Below are 12546 nucleotides of genomic sequence, written 5' to 3' on the forward strand. Positions count from 1 at the left end.
CATCCTAAGCGACATAGATTCCTAATGAACGAGTAAATATAAAGTAAAGAGTTAACTAGAATAACCAAATGTCAGAATAATAGCAATAATTAAAGACAGACAAACAACCAATTTGCCTTTCAACCTAAATTCGAGGTTATACTAAAATGGTGTCAGATTAGATACTAAAATGGAGTCCGATTTGAGTTAAACCTAAATTGAATAACACTGCGCGCTGAAAAGACCGAACACTCAAGAAACCTTCATCCACCACTGGATACCTTCATTGGGCCAAGTGCGTGGACCTTACACTAGTCTGTTGGTCCTGGAGGACCTGACTCTGGTGGTCCCGAGTCTGGTTGTCCTGGAGGACCCGACTCTGGTGGTCTCAGAGGTCGCCACAGAACCGCCCAATTTCACTGCTGCTGCTGCTGCCATAATCAAGAAGGCTGTCTTTGCCTTTGGCCTCTGGGCTGTTCTGCGTGCATGGGAGCATTCAGAGTTCACTCTAGAGCCCGCTCCAGTCCAGGAGCCTTCAGAGTCCACTCCAGAACCCACTCAAGTCTATGGGTTCACTCCAGAATCCACTCAAGTCTATGAGTTCACTCTAGAGCCCACTCAAGTCTACAAATTCATTCCAGAGTTCATTTCAGTCTACGAATCCACTCCAGAGCTTACTAAAGTTTATGAGTTCACTCCTGAGCTCGTTCCAGTCCAAGAGTCCACTACTGAGTCTGCTCTAGTTCCTCTCGAGGTGGTGGTTTCTGCTGTGGAGCCTCTCGAGGCGGCGGCGTCCCCTTCAGCTCCCCTCTGGGCGGTGGTGTCCACTCCTGAACTCTCAGTCTGCCTTGTCATGGCCAAGGAGACTGTTGTTGAACTGTCTGCCTGCCCTGTTTCGGTCAAGGAGACCGTTACTGAACTGTCTGCCTGTCCTGTTACAGCCATCAAGGCTGTTACTAACCTTTCTGTGCTCTTCTTTGCAGTGCTGCCTGAGCTGCTAGGGGGTTCATCGGCCTTGTCAGCTCCGCTGAGGTGGTCGTCAGCTCCGCCTCTGCTGTCTGCCAAGCTCCTGGCTCTGCCCTGGTCACCCGCCGGGGTTGTTGTTCGGCCGGAGCCTCGCTGGTCTGTCCCTCCGGCCCTGCCCTGGCCCTCTGGCCTGCCTCTGTTTCTAGACCTCTTTCACTATATGGACCTGGCCCGCCATCCCTCCCCCTGGTCCGCCTCCGTTCTGCCTCCCTCCTGGATTTCATTAGGTGCGTTCGACTTCATGCAGCACTGCGCATACCGATCGGCGGCTGACTTGAAGCAGTGCATGCCGGTTAGAAATTTTGTCCAACTTGAACTGGCGTCACTTTCACGTGTGGCATCAAAGTACAGCAATAGCGTTTCGAGAGCAGCTGGCTGACTCAGCTGGTGCAGCTTTTTCAGAGCGACTGCAGGAGCACTGATGACGACACAGTTGTTTCACGATTGGCCAAATTCACCACGACGACAATAACGTGTGTTTCTTACATCTTCAATTCCAATACTGCTCACAAATCTGTTTTTAGAACAGCAAAAGCTTTTTTTATTGTAGTCGCAATGTTATATTGAGTCACGTTTATTGAAAAAACACTGAAAAAAGCATATATACCCCCACTTTATTGGTATTTAAATAGAATATGTTTATGTTGAACTTTATTCTTGAACAGATGGCGCTGTATTAAGCAGTATATAAAATGTGTTTCTGTTGCTCATGGAAAAGTTTCTGAAACGTCTGTCTATTTGACAAATATTGCATGTTATTCACTTCATCTGTGATAGAGTATGCAAACACAGCGAGAGCGTCACTACCGGGAGCAGAAAGTGTCCGACTTGACCTCTCCGCTTTCAATTCCGCCCCCATCTGCAAGTGGCTACTCTCGCCGATCGGTCTGTGCAGCGCTGTATGAAGTCGAACACACCTATTGACTTTTTGTGGAGCGTCTGGAATCCGCTCCTTAGAGGGGGGTAATGTCACAGTGTCTAGTTGGTGTGCCCATGTATAGCCACCAGAGGGCACGCTTCTTAGTTTTGTTTGTTTCTCTGGACTTCAGTTCCCATCACCATTTGCTTTGACTATCAAGTCTCATTACATTCAGCTGTGTCTCATTTACTTTGTTAACTCAACCACATATAAGCCCGGTTTTCTTTGTCTTTGGTTGCTGGTTTATTGTTTACTGTTACGTGTTTTCTGTTGCTCTGTTTTTGCCCTGATGTGGATTACGCTGTTTGTTTTTGGACTCTTCAATAAATGCTGCATTTGGATCTTGTTTTGGAGAATTTCGTGACACTCTGTTTTTGCCTATTTTTCCACATATTTGGATTTATTTTTATTAAATATTTGATGCTGCACTTGGATCCAATGCTCTCTGCCGAGTCAACCTGTGATATGTTATGCATTAAAGTCGTAATTGTTGTTCTATATTAAAATAAATAAACAAAAATCGGTATCCCTCTATAGCCTGACATCACTGGAGCAGATAGGAAGCATTCGACACAATTTGTCCCAAACTCCCACAAACAGGCAGCCTGTTGTGAGCAAGACAGATGCCACACTCTTGGAAAGAAAGGTTCACTGGGGTTCTGCTGTAAAACGGTTTCTTTTAAATGTGCAGTATTTGTGGATTTTAGGAGACTTAGAAGACCTTATTCCTTTAAAATCTCATGTTATTGGAGGTGTTATCTGTCCTTCTGGTTTCGTCCATGTGTATGCTCAGAATTGTCTAGTCTGACCACTAGAACCCTTCATGATAGTAAGTCTTGATCTATAACCTGAGACCATGGTCCACATATTCACACTACACCTTTATGTCCAGTAAATTCCACAATCCCATACCCATCCAGAAACCTCCTCTGACTGTTGTGAATAATTATCTCTCTTTAAGATGTCTGTCAAATACTGTTAGAAAAAAATTTAATTTGTTAATAACGTTGTAAGAAAAAGCAACTTCTATTCAAATTACTAAAATTTTTCAAGTAATGTTTAATATAATTTAATACAGATCACCACTTAAGCCAAACAGTAAAGTCGTTATGACCCTCATGCTGTAGTAGTTCAGAGAACGGTTATCTCTAAAAATAAAATTACATTTGATCAAAATACATTTGATCATGAGTTAAACTGCCCAATTTTAATTCTGTAACGTGGTATATTTTACAGTTAAACAGAATATTTAATAAGAAAATATGTAGGGTGAGACTTGATTGGAATTGACTGGATGATGAAAAGTGAAAATTCAGTTCAGAGTCAGAGCTGGAAACACAGAAACACCGCCGGCACCCACTTCTGAAGAGGCTTTCTGCCTGGGATAGAGTATGTGCACGCATCCCTTTTCAAAATCTAGCATTATTTGAAATAATGACAAAAGCACCAAATAACTGAATAAACCATTTGCAAGATTTCAGAAGGACTGCTTTACCAACCATAACCAGCTGAAAACAGTGCCTAAACAGCTATTGGTCTATTGGTTAACATTCACAGTAGTCCACATGGTCAAGGTGACATCAGCTGAAAAGGCCTTTTGATTAATGATTAAAACACAAAACAACTGTGCTAATAGGGCCAATTATAATTGTCATGTTCAATATAAATTCTGCTTGTGTTGTCAATTATTTTAAGAGCATGCAAAATGTTGATTATTTGACAGACAACTCACACTTACCTTTTGAAAAATGCGCTATTAGGCTGCAAGCACAAAAACTGCCAGTAATCCAAACACAGAGCTTTAAATCTTGACATTTTCAGGGCTGAACTCTCAGTCACATGGCAAAATGATCAACCTCTGTTTTCACCTGAGAGACGCAAGCCAAAGATTCGTGCAGCAGAGAAGATCTCTGTGCGTGTTACATGCTGTCTGCAGGTCGTGCAATGCTGCAATGAATCTGATGGGCCAAACACACCTGACAGTCCAACCGTCCAGCTTTCTGCTTCCTCTTGCGGCTGTAAAGAACCCAAAGCATCCTCAAGAGCTCACAGACAAGCCCAGTACACTCTGTGTATCCAGGAGGAGATTCCTACAGCATTCGGCTCCTTGATAAGGAAACCAGGTCAGCTCCAGATCCACCCTCACTGCATCAGCTTCAGCCTCTTCACATATAGATCCAGCAAACACCAGAGGATGGAGTCTCTGACATGCACCTCAGCGTATACTGTATAAACTGTATCAGACTGACATCTGAGAGTGAACTTCCAGAGTGCAGGTGCTCCTTGCTGCAGGATTTTCCTCAGCTGTTCCCTACGAGTGCATTTCACTGCATCCATGAAGAGATCTCCACCTATATATGCTGAATGTCGGTTGCCTGGCAACAACATCACTACTGAACTTGCAAATGGTTTGCTGACAATACTCTGGTGGTTGGGCTGTCAGCGGGGAGGGACTCGCTCATCCTCAATACTATGATGTCATGTGCATAAACCACAGTGTATAATAATTCTACTGCATTGAAAAATAGTGCGGTCTTGCAGTGAATAGAGACATGCAAAGCAGCTTTTCTCATCAGACCCATCAGTAAGGCTCAAGTGCTCCTCCAAAGGGCCATTATTCACAACAGAACCACTAAGAAGCATGAGAAACGTACAGCATTTCTTTTGATATTGGTGCAATTGGCTGAGAAACATTTTGACTGACATTTGACGGCACATGCCAAGCTAACAGGGAATGTTCTCACAACTTTTAACGTTTTTTAACAGCTATATAAATGTTAGGACAAAACGTTCTTTGAACAACATTCTTCGAAATATCCTTGTGACATTATTCGTACTTGATGAACATTCTTACAACGTTGAGAAAACCTTCTTAGACCAACATTCTCGGAACGTCCTTATGATGTTATTTGTACTTAAACATTCTAAGAAATGTTTTTTGTAACCTTTAAATGGCGTTCTAATCATGACAAGAAAACTGGACATTCCAAAAATGTTATATTATGGGTGAAAATAAAATTGGTAGGATGTTGTAAGAAAAATTTTTGTAACCTTTAAATAACATTATAATTACAAGACAATGGTTTAGAAACATTGCAAAACAATGTTTTTATTACCTAAAGTTGTTAACTGGGTAGATAGGAAAAAGTGTTGTACTGTTGTGGGTAAACAAGAGTTTAATGAGTAAAGTGCAGAGTCTTTTTTTTGTATAATAACTAGATTTTTACATTTGCAAAAAATGTCAGAAATCGTTGCCTTAAAACATGCCCCTATTATGTTACGGTGTTGCTAAATGAGTTTGTGAAGGTTTTCTGAGTGGGTGTTAGCTTGTAAATATGCCAGCTGTTCAGGTGGTTAATACTCTAAGTCTTTGCTTTTTGGTCACATCAAAAAAGCACATTCTCAAGATGCAGAAAGGTTAATACATTCACAACTTCAAGGCCAAAGCACTTGTGTAAACATAATTCAACACATAATACTTCCAAAGTGTAAAAATATGCAATCAACTCTTTACTGCACTTTACTGCAACGCTGCAATCATGCAAGTTGGTGTTCTTTTTAATAGGTCACACCATAATTTATCAATCTTCTGTTGGTCACAAACTTTAACTTTGGAATGCAGTGAAATTCGAATGAACTTGAGCTGCCTGTCTACTTCATTAGCATTCACATGAAATGAAGGAAATGTCCCTTTACTGTGTTTTTTCTTCTTCTAATAATAAAGGGACACCAATTAGACCCTACCAGAGCTTTGAGTCATAGACAGAGGTAGCATGCAGGTATCATGGGGTAATTCAGCACAACATCATGATGCCATCATATTCACTCCTTCTATGAGCGCGGCACCTTCAAGCTGAAAGCACATGCTTCAGTGCAGCTCACAGCAGAGACAGTCACAGTTTATAGCATGTACTGATGCACTGAAGTATTCATGAGAGTCTGTGAGCATCAGCCATCAGCATGGAAAGAAACTGCCGTTAATAAATCAGTCATAAAGGGCTCACAAAGAGAGCACACACAAATGATGCAGTTTTAAAACAGCGGCAAATTATTCTAATTGTCACAAAAAACTGCATCAATGATGAAATCATTTCTTCATGTTTTAAGCATAAACTTTATAAAACTTTGTAAAAATGTACGCAAAGAAAGAAAAGCAGCATGTTAAGAAAAACGGGTATACTGGTAGAGTCCAGCGGTTATGTGAATTTCATTTTTTAATTCTATCTTCTTCATTTCTAAATGTAATAATTCTGCATTTTGTTTACTACAGGAATTTAATTGAAAAAAAAAAAAAAAACTTTTACAATTCTGATTTAAAAAATTGCAAGTGTTTTTGCTGTGTAAAGATGTTCTGCCACTTATCCAAGTGTCTCCATCAGTTGTAAAATGAAGGAAATAACAATAATAGTGTTTATCATGACATGATTAATGAACTAATCAGCAGCATCATTCATCCAAGCTGCTTGTGCCCTGTATATGGGTGAGGATGCTGGAGTCGGACCCAAAGTCTTGGGCCGTAGGCGGAAACACCATGGACGGATGGTTAGTCCATCATAGGGCTCACACACGGACGGATGGTTAGTCCATCATAGGGCTCACACACATACACACACACACATACACACACACACACACACACACACACACACACATCCACAGGCAGTATATTGTGTCTAAGATACAGGGAGAACATGCAAACTCCACAGAAAGACCTCCTTGCTCAGCTGGGACTGGAAACAGAGACCTTCTAACAAGAAGGACGCTGATTGTGCTCCAGCTCTACCTCCACTGGACAGACTACAGTTCTTCCTTCCTGCCTGATGCCAGTGTGACATATCCTGATCAACATCACACCATGTTCCTTCATTTAGGCCAGAAGAGAACTGGATCTTTCTGTCACCTGATGGAGTTCGGGTTCTTTGCCACTGTTGCCTTTGGCTTAATTAGTTGGAGTCTCAAAGACACTTAATATTCAGTAATATCATCGATTTGACAGCACTGACACTATCGGATGAGAACAAAACTTGAACTGAATTGAGCTGAATAACGACACTAACCGTATTCAGTAGAGCTGTTTATAGCTGAATTGAACTTGTTTCAGAATGAGTGAACTTTACACACTTATTGAACTGAACTGAATCAACACTGAACTGACTGGAGCTGAATAATGACACTACTACAGATGCTTTATAGCACATTTTGGATTTGCATCATTTTTAAAGTTTGCATCATTGATTCTGTCAAGCTGCTTTAAAACAATCTCTGTTGTACAAGTGACATAAAAATATCAATTCATACACTATCCTCACAATATATTCAAGCTAGAGAGATTGAGTAGAGAATATCATAGGATTTTGAACGTGGTACACCAAAGGTTCTTGGACAGCATGCTATTGCAGGGTGAATTTTCAAAGTATACATCAGCGCATAACATACTTTTCATACTTAGAAGCAGTGTTGGGGGTAACACATTACAAGTAACGCGAGTTACGTAATCAGATTACTTTTTTCAAGTAACTAGTAAAGTAACGCATTACTTTTTAATTTACAAGAGAATATCTGAGTTACTTTTTCAAATAAGTAACGCAAGTTCCTTTTTTTTTTTCCAATTTATTGATTGACAGCTCTCCTGTCCCCATGTTGAGAGAAATCAAGTATGAACTGGGATTAAGCCAAGATCTTGATGATCACCCAGCTCTAATCTGCTAAATGTGACTATAAAGGAAGATAGTAAGAATGCGATAATATAAACATTATTAAACATCATCATCATGATTTTCTGCAAAGCTACTTTGAAATATTGTGAAAAGCTCTATATAAACAAACTTGACTTACAGTACAACATCTGCCACATTGCTATTCCCAGCCATCACCTTTCATTTACAGTGTGACAAATGAACAGGAAGCATCAGCCTGAACTTGTTCATAAAGTGATTTTACCACAAAATTTGTTTAAAAAAAAAAGGAGGAAAGAAAAGCAACATAAATATATGATGAGATGATGCAATGTCATGAGGTCATGTGGCAACCATGCAGCATACTACTGTTTAAACCATACTCTTATTTTATCATTACATAGTGTTTCACATAAAATAATCATGGTAAGCAGTATACAGCACTTACTGAGTAGAAAGCAACAAGTTAGTATGCCAATCTGAACACAGTCCTTATAATATCTCAAGAATAACTAAAAAACAATGCACACATGAAAGAAAAACACACATATGCACAGATATCGAGTGCCAAATAATCAGTAAATAAATAAAATACAAAAATAATAATCATATACAAGAGGGTCATAAATGAAATTTTAATTTGAATCTTGCTACATGGTCAAGACAATAAGCTACTGATAAGCAAAGGCAAAGCAAATATAGCTATGCTACAGTAATTGATTCTTAAATAGATATTGCTTTTTCATTTCATGCATCACTCCGAGTACTGAATGAAGTTCTCTTCCACTCGTTTTACTCTTCCACACTGTGCAAAATACACTCAGATCTGCATCTTTGTGTTAGAGGTACACGTTTGAGGTTCAACACTCGACTGCATTCATAAGTTCTAGTGCTACAGTTGTGTTCCTCCAGCGATTATGAAATGAACTACTGCAGAAAGATTTCCATCCGTGCTACATGTGAATGCGACGGCACACACAGTGACATTTATTCCCCCAGAGACACACAGTGTTTCCTCAGGAGACGGATGCATAGACGGACGGATGAAGAATGAGGACAGATCCGTGGCCGGTCATTCCTGCTATCTTGAAGGACTGCTGCTTCCAGACGGAGGACAGCAGAACTGATGCAGCACGCTATCATCCCTGTGAGAGAAGCACACTATAAGAACAGCACTCAGCAATGCACACTCTAGGCCAGCACTTCTCAGCAACTATTGCTTCAGGACACAGATTTCATATTGGACATCATGTGGCGGCCCAAACACAATGTTATCAAAATTGAAAGAAATGTTCTGACCTCGAACTGCATAGATAGCCTACATTGTTGTTGCGGATGTCCGACCAAACTATTTTGGCACATTTATTGAATGAGAATGAAGATATTTTGAAGATTGTGGGAAATCAAACAGTTTCTGGCCCCCATTGACTTACAAAGTATTTGTTATTTATTTATTTGATTTTTTCCATACTATGGAAGTCAATGTGAACCAGAAACTGTATGGTTTCCCACATTCTTCAAAATATCTTCTTTTAACAGAAGAAAGAAACTCACACAGGTTTGGAACAACTTGAGGGTGAGTAAATGATCACGATCTATCCCTTGACATAGGCCATTCTTCAAAATATCTTCTTTTAACAGAATAAAGAAACTCACACAGGTTTGGAACAACTTGAGGGTGAGTAAATGATCACGATCTATCCCTTGACATAGGCTAAATAAGAGAATTGATCATTTTGTTCATCAGGTGTGCAATTTACCCATTTACCTGTATTTAATGTAGACAGGTTATCTTTTGTAGATTTGTTCATGGTCTGTGAAGACATCTCTTGTTGGCATCTGTATCATTTGGCCTCCAATAAATGTGCCAAAATGCCAAGAGTTGGTCAGATGTCAACAACAAAAACATGTGAAGGTTGATACATTTTTTCCACTGGTTGCATTTTATTATTTGTATTTTATTACCCGATTTTATTTCCCAAACAGATCTGAGACTGATTTTAGGGTCAGCTGAGAACCGCTGGTCTAGGGATCCTAAAGCACTTATCATCTCCAGGCTGTTATATATCTTTATACAACAGTTCGTTCTGGTTCTCAAATCTGATTGGTTGAGAACCGTGAGATATTGTACTGGTATCGCTACAGGAACGCCCTTTCACAATTTTGTATCACTCCGCTTGTTCTAGCCGGGTCTATGTTTTTTTTTATTATTCACTGAGCTAATCGTAGACAATCCCAGTGTCCGCAGCACATGTGCACTCGATGATGGCAGAAATCCAGCAGCATGTTGTAGCCAAAAAAAGTAGCTAGCCAAGTCACAAAGAGAATTGGTCTGACAGTTTCTATGGTTTATCTGCTCATCTTATCTTCTGTTGTGCTAAACTGTAGCCACTGTTTACTAAAATGAGGGAACACATTGGTGAATCATGGCCACAATTTAACTAAAAAGAAAGGCTGAATTCTTAATTTGTAGCCACAATACAGTATATATACTTTTCCCTGCATGTCATGTATATATAAATAAATTTAGCTGTCACACAATATATCATCGTGTCAAAATGTAACCCAAAGTATAATTCCACAATGATTCCCATGTACTTTGATGGCAAAGGATTCAGTAAGGTTACCAGCCACATCGCAAAATCAGATGCTATAGGCTTCTAGCGTACAGTAGATACAGCGACGCTCAGAGCATCAGACGCTTTGGGAGTGAGAATGTGCTGTTTTGACAGCAAACAGCTCAGCACTACACTGTAGTCTCTCAACAGCACTGGGCTTCTGCTTTGAGTCGCTCTTTTGAGTGTAACTACTTGGGTCATTTTTGCCACCAGTTTATTGTGTGACAAGCTGTGACACTGACAGGAGATTGGTCTATAATAACACCTTTCACATCAATTTATTTCAATTTCAAAAATAAGCTAATAAAATTCCAGTTCATGAGAATAAAGGGACAGACAGCAGATATGTGAAACAGCTCTAAAAACTAATCTAATCTAATCAAGCTTCAAAATCTCAAGAAGAATCAGACATTAAACAAATCTGATCAAAAATAATATCTAATGAAAATCTAATAAAAAAATCTAATACAAATTTAACAAATCTAATTTTTTTTAAAAACTGCCAACCATACATTACAAATATTTTTCAAAATCATAAAAAAGTGCTTTGAGGAGAATTAAGTTTATTTTCTTTCGATAGATAGATAGATAGATAGATAGATAGATAGATAGATAGATGTGCATCTAAAAAAAATTTAATATTGTGAAAGTTATTTTTTGTAACTTATTTCAAAAAGTGAATCTTTCATACATTCTAGATTAATTACATGTAAAGTAAAATATTTCAAAAGTTTTTTTTGTTTACATTTTTATGATTAGAGCTTACAGCTCATGAAACTCATCCAGTATCTCAAAATATTAGAATATTTCCTAAGATCAATATAAAAAAAAAACGATTTGCAAAACAGAAAAACGTTTTATTTTTTAAAGTATGTTCATTTCTGCACTCAGTACTTGGTCGGGGCTCCTTTAGCACAAGCTCCAGCATCAGTGAGGTGTGGCATGGAAGCGATCAGCCTGTGGCTCTACTGAGGCACTATTGAGCTTCAGATCGGATCCACCGTTTCTCATCTTTCTCTTGAAAATATCCCATAGATTTCATATGGGCTTCAGGTCAGGCATGTTGGCTGGCCAATCAAGCACAGTAATATCATGGTCAGCAAACCACTTGGAAGTGGTTTTGGCACTGTGCAGCTTTGCTTAACAGTATTCTCAAGCTTGCGGTCATCCCTGTTGCATGTGCACCTTTTCCTACCCAGTTTATTCCTTCCAGTCAACTTTGCATTTAATATGCTTTGATACAGCACTCTGTGAACAGCCAGCCCTTTCAGTAATGACCTTCTGTGACTTACCTTCTTTGTGCAAGGTGTCAATGATTGTCTTCTGGACCACTGCCAAGTCAGCAGTCTTCCCCGTTATTGTGTTTTCAAAGAACAAGAGTTACCTGGAATTTATTTTGTAGGGATGGTCATTTAATGAAACTCAAATGTAAATATTCTAATATTTTGAGATACTGGATTTTTGACTTTCTATATGAAAGTTGAAATAAGTTTATGAGATGCACCTGTATATATATATATATATATATACACACACACACCACACACACACTACATCATTCTTTTTTTATATAAAAATAAAGAAGAAAATTACAAACCATAAGACAAATACAAAAGATGCAAATTAAATATTAAATTAACTAATTTTTCTAATACAGTTGGTTAAACATGTATACATTTATTTAACATCATTTGTTGTTTGATTAACATTAATGAGACAGGTATTTAATTAGGCTGCTGTCCCTTTAAAGTCCCCATGAAATCAAAATTAAAGTTTTTTGGGTGTTAGTATCAATATGTTAGTCTTAAGGTTATCTGTAAGGCAGTGTGCTCCAAAACAGTACCAAAATTCGGATTTAGAAGATATAAGCATTCAAAGCTTGCAGTTCGTCACTTCCGCCAAAATGGATCAACGATTTTTTTTTTTTGACGTCACCTCGTACTTCAGCTTGTCAGCAAATCTTCTGACCAATCAAATGCTCTCTAGAATCCGAAGCGCCCGCCCCCTACACTATAAATAGATGCTGAAGCTGCGGCTGAGATCGGTCATTTGTTACAGTGTAGTATTTCCTGTACAGTGAATGGAACGTACTGCACAGTGTAGGCGATAGGAAATGATTCAGACAGTGTAAATATGCTTTGGATTGGGGCAAACGAGGTCTGGTTTCTGGACTGTGACCCCGCGCACAGTCTGATCCGGACTTTAGCTCCGGTCTAGCCAGTCCTGCGATCAGTTCTCCTTGCGCCTTTATATGAAAAATAATGATGTACGTGGTGTGTGTGTGTGTATATATATATATATATATATATATATATATATATATAATTTA

At 39.1% G+C, this 12546-nt stretch overlaps 1 protein-coding gene across 3 annotated transcripts in view; it reads right to left on the bottom strand.

Annotated features, from left to right (window-relative positions):
• The window catches only part of LOC107736949 (IQ motif and SEC7 domain-containing protein 1-like), a 92193-nt gene that overhangs the window by 47702 nt on the left and 31945 nt on the right, over positions 1-12546 (bottom strand). The window contains exon 1 of one of the 3 annotated variants that reach the window (XM_016548334.1): positions 3663-3964. The exons of the other annotated variants lie outside the window; for them this stretch is intronic. Within the exon in view, the coding sequence (XP_016403820.1) occupies positions 3663-3739 (77 nt within the window). The 5' untranslated portion in view covers positions 3740-3964. Of the gene's footprint in view, positions 1-3662; positions 3965-12546 lie in introns of those variants that run through there. 3 annotated transcript variants of the gene reach the window in all.

Source organism: Sinocyclocheilus rhinocerous, unplaced genomic scaffold (assembly GCF_001515625.1).
Source record: "Sinocyclocheilus rhinocerous isolate Xijiao unplaced genomic scaffold, SAMN03320098_v1.1 scaffold554, whole genome shotgun sequence".
Taxonomy (NCBI): domain Eukaryota; kingdom Metazoa; phylum Chordata; class Actinopteri; order Cypriniformes; family Cyprinidae; genus Sinocyclocheilus; species Sinocyclocheilus rhinocerous.